Source organism: Gallus gallus, chromosome 3, assembly GCF_016699485.2.
Source record: "Gallus gallus isolate bGalGal1 chromosome 3, bGalGal1.mat.broiler.GRCg7b, whole genome shotgun sequence".
In the NCBI taxonomy this organism is placed as follows: domain Eukaryota; kingdom Metazoa; phylum Chordata; class Aves; order Galliformes; family Phasianidae; genus Gallus; species Gallus gallus.
The window spans coordinates 103832741-103851589 of NC_052534.1; the positions used below are offsets into that span (position 1 = coordinate 103832741).

At 36.8% G+C, this 18849-nt stretch overlaps 1 protein-coding gene across 7 annotated transcripts in view; it reads right to left on the bottom strand.

The window, feature by feature from the left end:
- Positions 1-18849, bottom strand: part of ATAD2B (ATPase family, AAA domain containing 2B) — a 72969-nt gene that overhangs the window by 31032 nt on the left and 23088 nt on the right. For all 7 annotated transcript variants that reach the window (XM_040697998.2, XM_015285046.3, XM_025149098.3 and 4 more), the window contains exons 9-17: positions 17202-17300; positions 15983-16094; positions 15075-15190; positions 14157-14331; positions 13287-13375; positions 12096-12255; positions 11090-11180; positions 5090-5401; positions 1609-1741 (exon numbers count right to left, since the gene is read on the bottom strand). In XM_040697998.2, the coding sequence (XP_040553932.1) occupies positions 1609-1741; positions 5090-5401; positions 11090-11180; positions 12096-12255; positions 13287-13375; positions 14157-14331; positions 15075-15190; positions 15983-16094; positions 17202-17300 (1287 nt within the window). The remainder of the gene's footprint in view (positions 1-1608; positions 1742-5089; positions 5402-11089; positions 11181-12095; positions 12256-13286; positions 13376-14156; positions 14332-15074; positions 15191-15982; positions 16095-17201; positions 17301-18849) is intronic.

Sequence of the window (18849 nt, forward strand, 5' to 3'; positions counted from 1 at the left end):
TTGAATTTCATGACAATTTTATTCAAACTCATCTGCAAAAGTGTGCACATATTAAACTTATACAACATCATACGAACGCACTTTCACATAAATGGACTTTCAGTGAAGATATCTATTTAGTCACATCAGGTTCATCTGAAGCACCAGGGCATCTCTACAGTAACCTCAGAAATTTCAGGTTAATGAATTCATCCTCTGAAAATAATACCTAAGATTTCCAAGAAGAATGTAACACGTTGTAATTTAAGAAATAAGATTTAACAAAAAGCACTGCTCATATTCTACTCCTTTACTAAGCATATTTTCAGACAGCAGAAAGACTGCAAAGGTAAGCTTTATTTTCATTCTTGCTATACAGAAGACATCCTAAGAAGGAGTTCACGTAAGAAATTTGGCATCAAATTAAATTTGGTATTGAAATAGTTGCCCACACACCTCTCAGAGAAGATAAGTTACTTTAAATTATATCCTTATTTTTCAGTGCACATTTCCATAAATACTGCTCTGGCATCAGTTTTTAGCAGAAAAAAATTTAGCATTTTTCCACAAGATGGCTCTACTGAACAGTATTACTACTGAGCAGTTCTCCTAACCTCATTTTCTTTATTAAGCAAACTCCCCAGAGAACCTACAGAACTGTTTCAGCCTATGTTCTAACTAAAAACCAAAGAAATGTTACTGTAGGCAAATCAAATTAAACAGGAAGGATTCAGCCAAATTTCACGCAATCTTTCCAAATTCCCATTTCCCAAAAACTTTCCAAGAAAAACAAGGAAAAAACGTGTTTAAAAACTCAAACCATTTTTTATCATTTAACCAAACAACTGCATACACGGAAGCTCAACAGTACTTCAGACCAAGACAAAGCAAATAATCTCTACTGTCATTATAATGTTTTCTACAAAGTAAACCTCTAAATCTTCCCCTCCAAAATCACATCATCACAGAATCGTTAAGAGCTGGAAGGGACCTTCTGAGGGCCACCTAGTCCAACTCTCCAACAATGAACAGGGACACCACAGCTAAATCAGAGCGCCCAGGGCCTGACCCAGCCTGGCCTTGAAAGTCTCTAGGGATGGAGCATCAACCACATCACTGGGCAACCTGCTCCAGTGCCTCACTCCCTCACTGTGAAAGATTTTTTCCTCATATCAAACCTAAAATCTACCCTTCCTGAGCCTGAAACCATTTCCCCTTGTTCTGTCGTCACAGACCCTGCTGAAAAGCCTGCCCCCTTCTTTTCTGTAGCTCCCCCTTTAGGTACTGAAAGGCCGCTCTCAGGTCACCCCGCAGCTCCACCCTGGGGAAATATTCCACAATATCTCTCTTCCCAATGCGTGGTATTTCAAATCAATACTACCTGTTACAATTGAGAATTGCTGTTAAGACCATTACTTCTAAGATAAATCCATCTGTTCCAAGCTGTTTCTGCTTGCTGTGTTTAGGATGTGGCCTTTCCTAAGACCATTTCAATCTAAAACCTCTTATCTGTGCAGTTATATTTTTCTAGCACAGAACAGCATTGCCACCACACCTTTATTACCTCTTCTGATCTAAGTGCACCATAGTTTCAGCAATCTGGTTAAAGACAGTTAGAGAAACACTCACGTTGTAAAATGAAGGTAGGGTTTATGTATAGCAGCTGATGACTGTTTCTTTGGTGATCCTGAGGGACAGCTCGTCTCAAAAATTGATGAAGCATTCTCATCTTCACTATCATCTAATATTAGACTTGGTACATCTGTTCCAAGAAATACATTAATTAGTCTCATCACTTATACTCGCAACAAACAAGAAAAGGCATTACAATTTTTCTTCAATTACAACACTTATTTTCAAGAGTAGAAAGAAAATGTTATAACTGTCAAAATGTAAGAACACAGAATAATGAATACTTTCAAAAAAAAGCAAATTAAATACTGTAGAAGTCTAATAATTACTAATTTACTCTTCAAGCCATCAAGCAGAACAATCTCACAAACAAAAAATAAATGTTTAACTTGCTATGAATTGCTTCATTTAATTTTATTTTATTGCCAGAGATTTTTCAAGGATGAAGTTATGAAATTTTTAATTCCTCAGACTATAAAGAATTTTGTATTTATTTCTTTAATCAAAGTGCCCCAATATTTACAGGTACAGTTCTTCCAAAATTATTCTCTGCACGATCACGTGGACAATGTGTGTTTATAAGGAATTGCTTCCCCTACTCTGACAATTTGCCAAAAGAAAAAACAAAACCACCACAAATGAAACTACTACAATCAATGCAGCTAATCCTGAATTCATATTCTGTGCTTCAATCTATTTTAATTCCTTTTCTGATGTATTAACATGATGAGGTAATTTCTACATAGTCCTTCAGAAACAAAAAGCTAAAAGACTGATTGCATTCTAAAGACAGCCTCTGGGGACTAACAAACTGCAAAAAATGTAAGCATGGCAGTAAACCAAAACAACCAGTTGACAGAAAACCCATTTGAAAGTTAGGTTCTGCTAAATTAACTACCATGGCTACAGTGGGATAAAGAATAGACTACTGCCATTAGATAATGGAAAATCAACTGCTATGAGATCTTTATTTGCTCCTTGAAAAGGAATTTATTTGATGTTAACTTCAACAAACCATTCTCATTCCCTCAGCGAAATCAGTTTTGCATGAACAGGGTGAAAATGGTCAGTGAGAGAAGTGCAGAGGTCAACAAAATGCTCTGTAATGGACGGGCCAAGCTTGAAATCAGCTCAGCCACAGCTGCACGCTGCTGCTGCAGGGTGACCACCAGAGATCCTAGCAACCCTGAGTTGGCCACAACCCTTTAGAAAAACGGAGTGCTGTGGAAAAAAAAAAAAAAACACGAAAGAAAGAGACATGAGAGTTATTCTCAAATATATGACCCACCACAGCACAGGTACTACTACCCTGAACCAATAATGGCAGCATTGACGGTGTAGGACAGAGATGCCACCTACCAGCTATCCGTCCAGACATATAGTCCCAAGAAAAAGCGTTGAGACAACAAAAGTACATGATGAGGATATGACAAATCTCTTGGCAAACAGCAATGCAGTCGCACATCTGACAAGCATGCTTCATGAAGTGAAGATTATGAAGGCCTGCAGATCTCAATCCGGTGCCAAGAACAAGCCCACATCCAGAAGTATTTGGAAAAGTTGCTGGATATCTAACTCAGGGCCAAGACAGAAGCCTTTCAAGGCAATTGGAAATAGACCTCCTAATTCTTGGAGCACTGCAAATCTCAAGATGCAGAATTTTTGCTATACAAAAGGTAGACCCACAGGGTATCTCCTACGCTCATGCACTGAATATTCTCAAATATAACTTTATAACAAAGAGAGGGATTTTTAATTCAATTAGAATCATCGAATTGCTTAGGTTGGAAAAGACCTTAAAGATCATTGAGTCCAACCATGACCTGACCATACTACCCTAACTAACAATCCTATCCTAAATCACATCCCTGAGCACCACATCCAAACAGTTTTTAAACACATCCAGGGATGGTGACTCAGCCACCTCCCTGGGGAGTCCATCCCAGTGCTTAACAACCCTTTCTGTAAAGAAATGTTTCACGATATCCAACCTAAACTTACCCTGATGCAACTGGAGGCCATTTCCCCTCATCCTGTCATCTGTCACCAGTGAGAAGAGTCCAGCCCCACTCTCACTGTAAGTATTCTTTAATAACAACAGTATCCAAACTGAGCATTACCAAAAGGTAAGAAGTATGAAGGGAGACAAATTTCTTACGCTCCGGTTTCAAGAGAACCTAATATCTAACCACAGCTGCAAGCTAGTTTACTTCCCTCAGCTCACCACCACTCCCTGACTCCACCTCAGGCCAACTCCACACTTGAAACCCTCAGCTATCCCAGTCAGCAGAGAAGTAACCCAACACAAATATGTTTTTGAACAAGTCTGCCAATGAAACAATTCAGCAAAGGGCCTAATGTGTACATGAAATTCAAGGGACAGAGCAAAAATGCACAGCTGGTCTGGTAGAACTGCTGCAGCCAGCACAATGATCAGCCTAAGCTGCCTGGGGGTGCAGTCTGAAAGCATATTCTGGAACAGGAAAGAAGAGGAAGTCATAGCTGTCACATATCTGCTTTATGACTAGGCTATTTTCAAGTTAATTACACACAACCACAAGGAGTGTTTATAAAGCCAGGGGGATGAGGCCGTTTCCAAATATGAACAGTAAAAAATATTATGTCAGAATACAAAGACATCAAAAACCAAAGTAATTTCAACATTTAACTTAAGAAATGACAAGGGTAACAATTAAAGCATGTCTCCAAGAACACAAAACATGGAACCTACTGAATCACTGCCAATCAAAACAGTCGGTCACATTCCTCCTTACTCTCTGCTTCACAAACACACTCACACTGCTCCCTTTGCAGTAGGGTTCTGACACACTTTTGACCCCTTAAGCACATTGGACTTCACTCACTAATCTGGCAAAAAAAAAAAAAAGCTAACTTGACAGAACAGCTAAAAGTTCTCAACTTGCTAACCCAGCAGAAACAGCTCCAGGATCAGAAGTGTATCAGGCACTTCAAGGTGAAGAAATCCTCAGGATTTCTTCCTCATTATGCAGGAGATGACCACCCCACAGGCCTAGGGATCTTGTCTAACCTACACTCTCAAATTCTGAGCTCCCCATAGAACTCCCTTGCAGAATGCTTTTATCCCACTAACAAGCAAACAATTGAGGACACGTAAGTGACACTCAGGCAGGAGCACCAACCTCAGGTACTAACACGTTGAGAAAGACTATTTAATTGGTTTGTTTATATACCATCTGATTATTTTCCATTTAAACTGTAACTCACTTAGGGGTGTAGGGTTGTTGGTGGGTTGTTTTTTTTTTTCAGATAGCACCAAAACCTACAGCATATTGGTCTACATGGGTTAGCTCAATAAATGCCACAGCAACTTAAAATCTGCAAAAATAATTAAGCAACAGACAAGCAAACTGCATTCACATCTGAACATAACAGTAAAGCAAACACACATCAGGTTGTAGGCTAGCAATACAAGAAAGCCAACTGACAACCCACATACCTTCACTTTTGTCACTCTGGCTGAATTCAGCATGAGGAAACACTTTGTGTAAAACCTCAAGAAGGTCAGCAAAGGTACGTTCCAACAGTGGTCTGATCACGGGAGATAACGCATGTCCTGAAGACGTCACGGCACGTTGGGAAGCAGGCACAATGTTCTGCATTGCATGATAAAAATCCTGTGCACTGAGAACTACTGACGAAACATCAAGCTGAAGCTTCTGACTGCTCACATAAATCTGGGGGTAGCGTCGTCTCAGGGCAATCAAGGCAGCCTCAGTGCAAAGTGCTTTTATGTCGGCCCCACAGTACCCTGGTGTACAAAAAAAAAAAAAGAAAGAAAAACAAAACAACCTTCCATGAAATAGCACTGTTGTGCTGCATACATTTCAAGCATGCCTACAGCTAAAAACAACCGGTAATACTTCGTTGTCAAGGTCCACAAAGCATCTGCCAAAACCTGCCAGGCTATAGTCCAGTGACAGTGCTGTACATCAAGAAATTATGTACAGTTACACTGAAATACAGACAGAAATGAATCCTACACGATGGTTCAAATGACCTCTGTTTTCACTACACGGCGTTTATCTTCAGCTCATGGCTTTCAGCCTGTCATCACTCTTCCTTTTTCTTTAATACTGTCTCAAGTATACTAGCCATTTGTAACTGGCTAGCCCTGGGGTCTCTGCTTTTCTGTTTGTTGTTGTTTTAGTTTGCTTCACATCTCTACATGAATATATTTATTAAAAGCAAAGTCGTTTTGTTCTATTGGAGGAGCATCCAACTACTACAGACTGAGAAAAATAAGCACTGTCAAGAAAAAAGGTTAATGAATAAAGAAGAGAAGGAATCTCTGGTTAAAAAGGCATACTGTAGACTCTCACAAAAACGTGAACTATTACCACCGAGGAAAATGTTTCAGACTTCTTACAGTTTTCTAATGTTCACAATAAAAGAGTAGAAAAGCTACTAAAAAGCATTACAATTTTCATTCAGCCCAGCTTCTAAGTATCTACAGGTGGCTTTGCATAATTGCTTAATCGTCATTATTAAGAACCACAGATCTGATAATTATGAAATACTTAGGGACTTAATACCTCTGTGTTTTTTGCAGTTCCAGTGGCTTGGGGTTTCTCCCCAGAGCTAGAGATTACATTACAAATTTTCTCATATCTCTCAGCAAGAGACATCAATAGGCTGCTATATTTTGTAGCACAACAGCTCCATCTTTCAAAGAACTTTAAATATTATTCCAGTGGGGCACAGTCACTACAGGAAAAGGTAGGATACTGTACAGAGGTATTGTCACCTAAGTTCACAGTTTTGCAACCAAGTGTTTACAGAAACTCATTATTCATCAATGCTCTAGGTAAATTCTTGAGGCTGTTTTGCTTCCCCCTCCTCCACCGCCTCCCATTCATACTTTTTCTACTCTATTTTTGTATCAGTTTTTTGGCAGCACCAAGTCCCTAAGCTGAAGCCTGCTGCCTTGCTTCGCTCCATCCTCTAATGTTCTTGCAGTACTATGGGAATGCAGTTTTACAAAAATCAATACAGCAAAAGGAACAAAGTTGATTCTATACACAGCATTGAAAAATAAAGAAATAAAGAAGCAATTAGATGAGGGGGAAAGACAATCTTCCACCCTCATCTTTCAGTTACGCTATTTGGGGTTTTACAATACAAGGTATCAACTTTCCAGCTGCAAAGACAACTTGCATTGGCTGAGACTTAAAATTCCACCTAAAATTCTCATATTTATTGGAACATAACTCAAGAAACAAAAACCAACTAACAAAGAATGCCATGAATATCAGACCTGTTATACAACTCCTAAGCTGTGTTCACAGAAGAGTTAGTCACGATAACTACAAACTTCATGAGCGCACAGATTGTTTTCTAAGCAGCAGCCAACAATTCACAATCACAACTTACCTTAAAATGAAATAAATGCATGTTACATTTGAAATATGCCCGAATACGTCCATGTACATTACTCAGCAGGTAATTATTTTCAGTGCTAAGGCTGTTTATTTATTTATTTACACCAACCCCATCACAAAATCAAAACCATGCAGGCACACTTCGTCAACCACATGTACTTACTGAACTGTATCTACACATCAATCTAAGAAACCAAAAACAGGTGTTTTTTTTTATCCAGGTTTTGCTTTTTTCTTTTAACATGAGGTAGCATTTTCCCATTTAAATTAGTCTACTTAGCATGCAACAAGCTTTCTGAATTTAACAAGCCTAGGGGCACTAAAGCAAAGCTTAAATCAAAGATGTACAAGAGATATATAGAACTCCAGTGGCCTGTTGCCTTAAAAACTAGTTCAGTATCTTTGTCACAGAAGATTCAGCAGCTCAGGAGCTCGGTCCTTTTCAATTTTTCTATTAATAAATGCTGTAATACCACTTTCTAACAGTCTTTTTAATCACCGCTTGCACATCTCCAAGGAACTGCAAAATTAGGAAATAATAGCCTGTAGCCTACTTCTAAAATTACATTCTCAGGTGATCAGATACACAATTAGTCTCCATTTCTATTTTTCATTTCTCAGGAGCAATTACATTTGAAGAGTAATAATTGGTGTCTCTTTCTAAGGGATTCTCTTGTGTACACTGTACATCCATTTCAGCAATAGGAAAATTGCAAAAAAACCCATATCTTGTGAAACATTGAAGGTTTTTTGTTTCTAAGAAGTAAATGCACACTGATTAAGATGTGAAAAAAACAGGAGTAAAATGCTGTCAAAGAATAATAAATAAAATGAGTCATACCTAGATGAAATAATCTGAATTTACTTCTGGCTAAATTGACACTACTGAATCAAGGCTCAGTGCATTTATTTCCATTTAGAAGAATTCACAAAGGGTGTTCACTTTGGCAAGCAAAATACACTGGCACAACACATCAAAAAACTAAGTACTCTTCTCAAGAAGCCCATTTTGCTCTGCCTATCCCCACCACACTGTGCTAACTAGTTTTGAAGCCCAGCTTTCAAAAAGCAGATTTCCAAAGAATGTATTTTGATCACTGAAATATTACAAGTCATATTTTACTGTTCCTATCCTGCACATACTGCGGGTACTATGTCCTCTCTAAAGCATTCTCTGTCCAATATCCACCCAAAAATCTGAAACAAACTGCTCCTGAGCTAGGCTGAACATCTAACCCAATGATCTTAACCACTGCTTTTACAATAAAGGGTAGTGAGGCACTGAAGCTGGTTGGCCTGAGGTGTAAGACCCGTCCCTGTAGACACCCGAGGTAAGGCTGGACAGGTCCCTAAGCAGCTCATCTAGTGTAGGTGTCCCTGTTCACTGCAGGAGAGTTTGACTAGATGGCCTTTAAAGACCCCTTCCAACACAAACGATTCTATGATTCTTCCAGTTTTTGCAGTACAACTCTCTACAACTCCTCCAATGGAGAAAAGTAAGTTGGTCAAAGTTCAGTACTGTAAGAGAAATGAAAAACAATGTTTTCTACACACTGGTGTTTTTCATACGTTTGTGAAAAGTATGAAGTGCCAAAACTAATGCCATAACTTCGTTCTCCCACATTACATTAGGACAGGAAGAAGATCTAACAAAATACTATTTTGTCACAAAATGTTCCTTCAAAAATAAGCTTAACAAGCACCTTGAGTATGATGGCTTACCTCTTCACAATTCTATTTAACATCATTTCAATAACATTCTTCACACTAAAAAAATTCATCTACAAGGTGAAGGCATTCACACTTCATGCTGCCAATATGTTCTGTTTCCTACAAGACTGAGTTAACAGCCTCTCTACCTACAGAAAGTTATCGTTCAGAACAATAAAGCAAGCACAAGAGAAAAGCAAATATTATGAAGTTCAGGACTGCTGTGACCCATCTCCAGTACACACTTACATGGCAAAAATGGTACTAAGTACTTGTGCTTTTTGACAGTAGTAGGAAAGACATCGTCATGTGGTCTTCAGAGTAATTCCACTTTCTCCCTGAGCAGCTTCACTTGTCGCACACTCATTGCATTTACGTGGCAATTCAGTGAAGTGTGTTCTTTAATTCTCATATACGCAAAAATCTCCTAAAAGGCATCCATAACACCTGGCACAAAAATCAGCCCTCAGAAATAACTTTTTTTTTTGTGTAAGTCCTGGAATTGTACCCCCGATCTTAAAAAGTTTTGAGTCACACATACATCTGCTTCCCCAAAGTCCTTTGCTTTGGTAGTATTTCAGCAGGTTTCTTCATTAGGATCCACATGCTTGTAAGTTAAAGTGTTGCCAAGCTTGCTGAATTGGAGAGAGGTATAAACCATGCTGTGCAAAAAGCCTGTTGGGTGTAGGAAGCTTTCAGGGGTGCAAGGGGAGGTTTTAAAATGGAAAAAAAAAAGCTATACACAAGAGGAAACAGACCAGCACATATTCTTATCAGTGTGAGAAGTGGGACAGTAAGTTCAACTTGCAGGGACAAAAAGAATCTGGAATGCCTGCTTAAATATTAGTTGCTGCAGATTTCACTTACAGAAACGATGATGCAATCTGAAGGCGAAGAAGATAAACCACTCTTCAACTGTTTTAAAAGATCTTTGTAATAGTCAAAAGGTTTTAATCTTGGATGTACGAAAACATGTATATTCCAAGACACAGAATTGAGAAAATCAAGTGCACAGCAGCTGGACAAAAGGAAAGCCAAGGAAAACAGAAAAGGGCATTTCCTCTGATTAGCTGACTTTTCCACAGAACAGGTTTTACTGAGAATGAAGAATGCCTTCAGATCAAACCTACCAACAGCTTTCCTTATGGTCTGAAGTTCTAAAAAACATGATTGTGTTCTCAGTGCAAAAATATGGTGAATTTTCAAAGAAACAACTGAGTTTTACATCAACTACTCCCCTCTCTCCCACTAAGCAGCATCACGTCTTTGCACAAATCAAGCAGAATTTACATGAAATGGGTTTGGCACATGCTGTCTTATACCCGGCAAAGCTTAAATTGGAGTTTGCTGGACAGTTATGTTTTCTCCTCACCAGAAGATGTTGAGGTCTTTGTGCATCAAAAGCGGAGGGATGTTGCTTCGATGATAGATGTCCCTGTGGATGAAGAGGATAATTCGGATGTACTGCAGCTGACTGAATGGACTGATGTTCAATTTAAAGTTCTTATTTCTCTGATGATGGGTTCCAATGCACAGATATTTGAGACCGTCCTTTTTCTGAGAACTTCAGTGCTTCTCCAAGCAGATGACTGACAGAGGATGCATCTTTGCATGACAAATTGTTGAGAAGAGATTTGTGGTGTGTGTTTTAGGGTCACTTCCTCTGTTAAATTCACTATAAAAATATTGGGTTTTATTTCTGATTAGCTTTTAAGCAGCAGGTTTATCTTGAACAACCATCCTCCATTCAGTACAGCAAGTCTTTGGGCGCTCCAAAGGTATAGTTTAACATACTCACGGTGAGGTGTTTTTTCCCTCCACCCCCGCCTATATCTACACTTTGGGTTTGTTCTATGCTAGCAATCTGTAAAGAAAAAAATCACCTTTAGAAAGGCTGAGTAGTCTGTGGGATTTCTGTCAGAGGAGAACATGCCAGGCAATGAAAAAAAAAAACAAGTGCAGATTTTTTTTTGTCCATATGTAGACAGGAAAAAAAAAAACACATTTCCCTACCCCATCTGTAGGATTCTATTTTAATGGGAGATCTACCTGATGATTCCAATTACCATTTCTATTTGTTTCTTTTTGTGGGTATGCATCCTACTAAAGGACAAGTGGAAGTTGCAGAAAGGAAAAATGATATTATTTTACCTTCAAACAACTACTGACTACTGATTTTGTATTTCAGTAAGACAGAAGCATGTTTTACCACAGAAAATAACATTGTTGAAAGTACAATAGATCAAAAAGATAAAAACAATAAATAACCTGATAAATTCAATAACTTTCCAAGTTTCACACAGAGGAGAAAGCATCTATAGTAGAAGTACTAACATGGTAACACTCACCAACACATTTTTCAGCTAACTCTCCTAAGAAAGGATCTGACAGTTTGGGGTTCCAATCCCTGGTATGAATTTGTAAAATGTGCTTTCGTGCCTGATTTAAAAATGAAAATAAAGTTAGCAAGACAAACCCATGTCAGAAGATTTGAATATACTATTTATTCAAGTAACTATCAATTTATTTTCCCTTGACATATCCCTGAAGTGCATAAAACAGAACTTATCATGCAAAGATCTCTTGAGAACAAAAGTTCTCCCCTCTTTTACAATTTTATGTAAAAGCAGTAATCTTTTCATTATATCCGTTACATATCTTAATTGTTTTATCAACACCAGTATCACATGTGAACTGATCACAATTCATGTTCTAGTAGGAATTTTCCTAATTTTATAATTGCATGTTTAAGTGCTGTATATATGATTAACAGCTTCCACTGCCAAATGCCTCACCAATTAATTTTTTGCTGAGTAGCACAGAATATACACATGAATTGCAAAAGTATGTCATTTCAGAACTGTAAACAATTCAAATGAGTTAAAAATAAACTTATTGTGGATGTAGTTAAGTATGAATTCATGCAATATTAAGGCTGAATTCTTAAAAAATATAGAACAAGGAACTGAAATATTCCTGCCATCAGTAAATTACCTTTTATGTTTACGTGTACAATTTTTGTCCTTTCAGTAGTATATATAAAGATATTTTATCTTACTGTAACTTCCAAAATCCCAAAATCTGACATTCCTTATATAAACTCATACAAAAACATAGGTTTGAGCTAAGCTATCCAGTTTAATGCAGTTTACCTTTGTTTTTATTTATCTATATTCCAAAGATTAGGAGTTCAGTACTTTACATACACTATCAGTGTGTTTTTACTGAACAAGTCTTCACAAGATTTAATATACTTAGAAGAACAAATGCAATTTGTTGTTCTTTTTTTATGAGCTTGTCTGTCAGACATTCAAATGCTTTATGTTCAAGAAAAAATTACTTTTTAAGTTTTACCTTTTGATCAGGCAAGTTGAAAAGAAATTCCCTGTCAAAACGGCCAGGTCTCCTGAGTGCAGGATCTATAGAATCCAGTCTATTTGTAGCACCAATAACAACTATCTCTCCTCTATTATCCAGTCCATCCATGAGGGCAAGAAGAGTAGACACTATAGAACTAGAAGAGTTGTCAAAATAAATAAATAAAAATATAGGGAATAGTGTAGTAATTTTTGCTCTTTCACTCTTAATTTCAAAAAATACGTCAAAGAAAAACTCTTTGCATTTACTCTTAGCATTACAACTCCAGTATATGCTACAACAAATTAAATCTTCCTTCTTTATAGAACGTTTTGGGGATTGTGAGCTCAGTTAGTCATTTGCTGTGACTCTAAAGAGATCTCTGCCATTGACAGTGTAGGCATCATCCCATTTAGAGCAAGTGGTGGAGTAGCACCAAGCAGAAGAAAGGTGCATCAAAATGAAGCCACATACACCCCATAAATTAGCCTGCGGTCCCCAAACTTCCTTCCCTTTCCCCTCATTTGAGTCATGGGAGATGTGCACACAATATGCCACAGTATGCCTGTAATACGAAAAACACAACCATGCTTCCATAAAGGGCACAGCAAAACTGAGATTGAGGGCAACCAGAAAAAAAATAAATAAATAAATATATATATATATATACATACATCTAGCAGTAAATTTGTTAAAAAAGAAAGCTATGGAATTAGATCAGGATAAACTTCCACATCACCCAGTAATCAAAAGGACAGAGGTGTTCACTTCACTCATAGAACATTACAATTGAAAAATCTCAGAATGCGTTCTCAGCTGATTATTCTTTCAGGTTGGTAACATAACCTGTTTATAGTACAAAACCAGCAACCAATCCTTAGTTGATACTTCAGCTGACAGGTTATCACCACAAGTTGATTGCCAGCAAACTGCAGTCTGTCTGAAAAGCTAAAAAGGTAATTCTCCAGTGCAAAAAATAACCTCAGCAATCTGTCCTTTCTACTGTAATAGATCTTATGCAAAAGTCCTTCTTGAAAACTCAATAAAATTATCCTTTAGAATTTACCAAAATAACATGGTCCTGTATGGAGCCAGTAACTGGACTCTATGATACTTGTAGGTCCCTTCCAAATCATGATATCCTATTCTATAATGTGTATTCCTTCATAGCACACAAAAAAGTAATACCTGTGAATCTGATCTTGTCTACTAGAACGAACTGGAGCCAAGCCATCTATTTCATCAAAGAAGATTATAGAGGGTCTCATCAAGTATGCCTGGTGTGCAAGAAAAAAAAACTGAATTCACCATTACTTCACAATTACTCCATCAGCATCAAAAATAGTTTATTCCTCTTACCAAGCAATAACATGCTAAAATAACACACACTGCAACACCTTGGTTAAAAGGTGCAGTCTGAAAATAAAACTATTTTCAACAACAGTACTGTTTCAAAGGAAATAGATGCATTCTCCTTTGAATAAGCAAGATGGCACCAGTGTATCAGTTTTACTGTCTGAGAGAGTCAAGACAGCACAGTGCTCATAAACTGAGATACCTTATACTGAGTTACAGAAAACAGTATCGTAACTGCACATAATCCATTTGTTTAGGCATCTGTCTGAAAACAGCTTGTTTGTGCAACTGTGCCTCACTGCTTGATAAGAGACTCTCCCATCCATCATTTTCCAAGCCCAATGAGGGTACTAAAATGCACACACAGCAGATGCAGTCCAGCATCCTCCTCTACGTAGCGTATCTTGAACTTGACAGACAACTTCAAACTCACTGTTTCTTCATCTTTTTTTTTCCTTTTTCCAATTATTACCCAATCTACTCTGTCCATTTTATTAACAGACAAGTTTAGAGACATCTTCCTCTCAGTTCTCAAAGCAAAATAATGCTGTCATTTGTACATTCATTTATTATTTCATTTAAATATATAAGCTATTTAGTATTTAATTTCATTTGCAAATTATTTGGGTTGCCTAGAACACAGTGCAGATACAACAACAGCAAAAAAGCACAGAATATACACAAGATGCATTTTTTTCTAACCTGATCAAAAAGGAGTCGAAGCTGACGTTCAGATTCACCAACCCACTTACTGAGACAGTCTGCTCCTTTCCTCATAAAGAAAGCCACCTTTTTGTCTCCTTGACTGCATTCATTAGCTAGAGCTCTAGCTACCAAGGTTTTACCTGTTCCAGGAGGACCATAGAATAAACAGCCCCTGAAGATAAATGGATCAACACAGTCACAAACTTATTTTATGTCTCCTGAAAAACTCCAAGTCAAATTTTATAAAGAAGACAGGGAGCCTGGAGAAGAAAGACTTAAGTATTATTATTACTACTTAATGTATTCAACAAGATTTCATAAAACGTTTGTTTTATGCTTCCATATATAAGCCTCAAAAGGATTGCTTTATTCTAGTTAAGTAACTCCTCAAATATTAACTCTTCAGTAATACTTCAAGACAGTTTTTATTACTTCTTTGGAGAGATATACTCCGTCAAAATGACAAAAATATCTCAAAATTTTCCTTTTATTTAGATTATGTGTACCATTTAACTCTCACACTAAAATGGCTGATTAAGTGACATTAAAATCATAACATTACTGAAATTACTTCTATTAAAAAAAATCAGCACTTACCTTAATTTAATCAATCATTTGACAAAAGGATTGAAATAAAAAAAAGTCAAGGTACTAAGGCTGCCTTAATAGTATATGTGAATTCTTTCTTCAACTAAATCACAAAAAAGTTCACTTTACCACAAGAAAAGTAAATTAGAGTTCTGTAACTCTTCATCCTGGTTTAGATTACATTCTGATAGACAAGTGGAGTGGCAGACACGTAAGTCTATTTTAACTGCAAGCACTTGAAGGAAAGAAGCAATCTCCTATGTGTTTTGAAGTAAAGCATACTTCAAGTTTAATCGAATTTTAAAAAAAATGAGCAAATACACCTACCTTGGTGGCTGAATTTTGAATTTTTCAAATATTTCTGGATAAAGAAGAGGAAACACTACCATTTCCTTAAGTGCAAGGATGTGATGACTCAATCCTCCTATACTATCAAAACGCACCTTAGAAAAAAAAAAAAGCAAAGCATGTATAAGCAAGAGCTTTTCACAGAAGAGTGTCTAATTATAAAACAACATATTCAAAGAAAAACTGCAAACAACAAGGCATTCATAAAAAAAACTATACTAAAATTGGAGCTCAATGAAGTTTAAAAAGTTGACCAAGTGAGTTATCAGTGACTGAGGTGAGGTTTATCTGGTTTGCAAATTAAGCATGCCAGGGATGGCTGAATATCAACAGAGATACAGCAGTTCTATGTTCAGGTACACCATATCATGAATATACCTTCAGTACTTCTAGACACTGGTTTGGTTCAGCTAATAATACAGCAGATTCTTCACAATACACACCACAAGCAAACATACAACACTGCTCCTGAACAGGTTTTATCTTGAGCCAAACTGAGGGTTCCTGGACGACATTCCCTTTACTCAGGCTTGTCAGAGAGAACACTGAAGATCCACACACACCATGCATGAAGTTTGCACAGGACCATGGCTAGCACCACAGACAGTCAGGTCATCACACCTGTTTCTGCACTGCTTACAATATCACACATTTCTCTACTACATAATTAAAAACTGGCTATAAACAAAGAAGCATAGGTGAGAAGCAGATATTTTAGCTCATTTATGTGCTTTCTAGCACAAAATAATAAACAGATAACAGACTTCGAACAATCATAAAAGATTAGTGAGTTTATAATTAATTTACTGCAATTTCAATCAGAGGTTGTGGTGAATTCTACTTATGCAGAACTGATGGAAGGAAAAAAAACTTTTAACTGAACTTACTGATTTATCAACAATCATAGGGTCAACATCAGCCAAGCTTGCACCAACTTTCACACGTTCTCGCAGGATTCCACTGGCTAAATCTTCTGCTCTGAAGTTTAAAGGCAGGCACCTGCTCAACCATAACAACAACCATCAAATATTGTTTTATATCAGTCATTTTGCAGGAACGTGCAAAGACAAGAGAGTGAATGGCTTCATCTACTGAATTAAAATGGATGTCAGCCTAACCAATTTTCATAAGTTTCAAAACTCGTATTAAGAAAAAAAAATTCACCAGGCTGAGTTAAAAGAACTTAAGAATAAAGAACTAATTCTCCTAAGTGTCATTAAAAATTGAGAGCACCTAAGAAGACTTTCCCAGTTTGATAAGGTAATAAAAACTAGTATTTTGGTAATTATTCTTCTGTACTTAGGAGTTCCTTAAGCACAGTGTTATGCTTGTATTTGTATTTCAGTCTGTAGAGCTAGAGTGAACATATTATTTCCACTAAACACAGAAAAAATGCAGAGCAAAAAAATGAGACTATCTGCTGGCACTGATGAAATGCATAAATTCAGTAAAGTAAGAAAAGTATTAACAGAACATATTGGAGTAAGGAAAACATTAAAAAAATATTTAGTTTAAAAAGTCAAGAAAAATAAGTCTTACAGATCAGCCAAAACTCTCATCCACCTGATCAAGTATACAAAGAAGCTTCAAAAACTTACGTCAGTATTCCTCCAGCTGAAATGCCGAGTAAGAGAGGAAGGAAGATACCAGTAACACACTGGTTACACTAGCAATTAACACTTTTGGTAGTTATAGTTGGAGGAAAAAAAAAAAAAAGAAAACTCAGTCTTCCTACTAACCTATCTGTGGCAGTAAACAGATATTCCATTCTGAAGGAACTAGTGAAGAAATACAAAGCCAGAATACTGTATGTTGTGTTTAGGAGGTATGTATTGTTACACAAAAAGAAGACAGAGCTAGTACTGGGGTATAAGATTAAAGTGGTTGGAAGGAAGTACCAATTTAACTCTAGGTGGTTTTTTTGTTTGTTTTGTTTGTTTTTACACCAATAATAACAATGTAATAACAATAATAACTGACATGAGTTATGTCTTGTCATCCATCTAAAGCTCTCTCTAACAACACAACACTATCACTTTGCAGTGGTTTATTTTTTGCTGCATAATAAAAATCAAACCCTCCTAAAGACCCAAGATGACGTGGTACCTATTTCTTGCTCTGGCCATGCTTTTAGATTTTCTTCTTTCAAAACGTTCTTCATCTGAGGAAGTGGTATCACTGCTGTGAATGGCATGCTTCTTTCTCCTATTCAAATGGCAAAATAAATATCAAACTCTGTCCTTTTCACAGTGGAACAGCATGTTCTGATCTTTTAATAAAAATCAAATTGAAAGGGCAAATACTATATTGCTCAGGTTTACCAGACACATGCAAATTCTTGTTCTATTAAGTATCAAAATAATCATGAGGAGGGGGTGATGATGATATCAACATTTATAGTCTGAAGGATGTCCAATATCAACATGAACATCACTAGAACAGCAAATCCTTGTAAGATGTGGCCCAGTTCACATTAGCAGTGAGTGTGATTAAGTTTCCAGTCTTTAAGTTGCTGATGTTCAGACAGCTACAAAGAAAAGCTTCCAAACACCTTATTCATCTCTAACATAATAGAAATACCAAGATCTACTTATTCAGTTCGATGTTTCCCTCTAAATATTCTTAAAGAATTCCATACCTCCTACAGCAACACTTCATAAAAGGAGAGAATACATCTGAAAAGCAGAAGTTTTACAAACTACCTGTGTGTTATTCACTTTTCAACATCTGTATGATCCATTTCTTATGGTAGTATCACAATATTTTAGAAAACTCTTAGAAAATACTACATCACATACATTACTGGACTCTCTGCATGGGAAAAAGTCCAGTTTTTGAGGTTTTTTCTTGTTTTCTTTTTCTTAAATTGGTGTGAAAAAAGCAACTTTTTTGCACAAACAAACAAGGATTGGCTAACAGAATAACTCAGGCATTTTTAGTGAATACGGTGAGCTGCACCATTTCTAAGAGCATGATATCCATTGATGAGATGCTTTCTGCAAAATTAAAATAAGTAAGGGACCAAAAATTAAAGGCATTTTAAAACATATCAAAGAGAACGTTATGCAAATGGGAAGAACTTCAAGAGTGTAAAACATCCCGAGAAGTAGAAATAAAATGGTAGTGGAAAAATAAGCATGTTAAAACTGAAGGGATATCTGCCTTCAAACCTTCTGCAGCTTGCTAGCAAGTAGAATTTCAGAGATTATCCAATAAAATGCTGTACAGGCACGATAAGCAATAGAAACACTCTCCAAAATTATAAATGGTAATTAATATTTCAAAGGAACTTGTAGGATACTGGGATTCTGCCACTGAGCAGAACTTTTTAAAGTTTTGAGTGAAATTATTCTCACACAAACAATCTCATCTAGTTTGCTAAATAAAAGCCTTTCAACTGCTTCCAAGAGGGCTTGGTATACTACAGATTTCTTGGACACAAAAGATAAAGTCAAAAATCATTTTCAGTTAACACTGTGTTAAATTGCTAATGTTACTTGCAACTTGAATGAAAAGAAAGAAATTACTATTTTTTAAATCTCGTAGAACAGAAGAGGAGCATTATTTTAACTGTTGCTTTAGAATACTAAATATAAGTAGACCCTTAAAGAAAAAGTTACTGTGCCCAGATCTCCTTCTGGTACTTGCAGCACACTTGCTTCCAGTCTGCTTCCAGATCCCTCATCACAAAGCTCCTACTGCTATTGTGAAATGCTGAGAAATTCATTCTTATATGCTGATCAGGATCTGAACC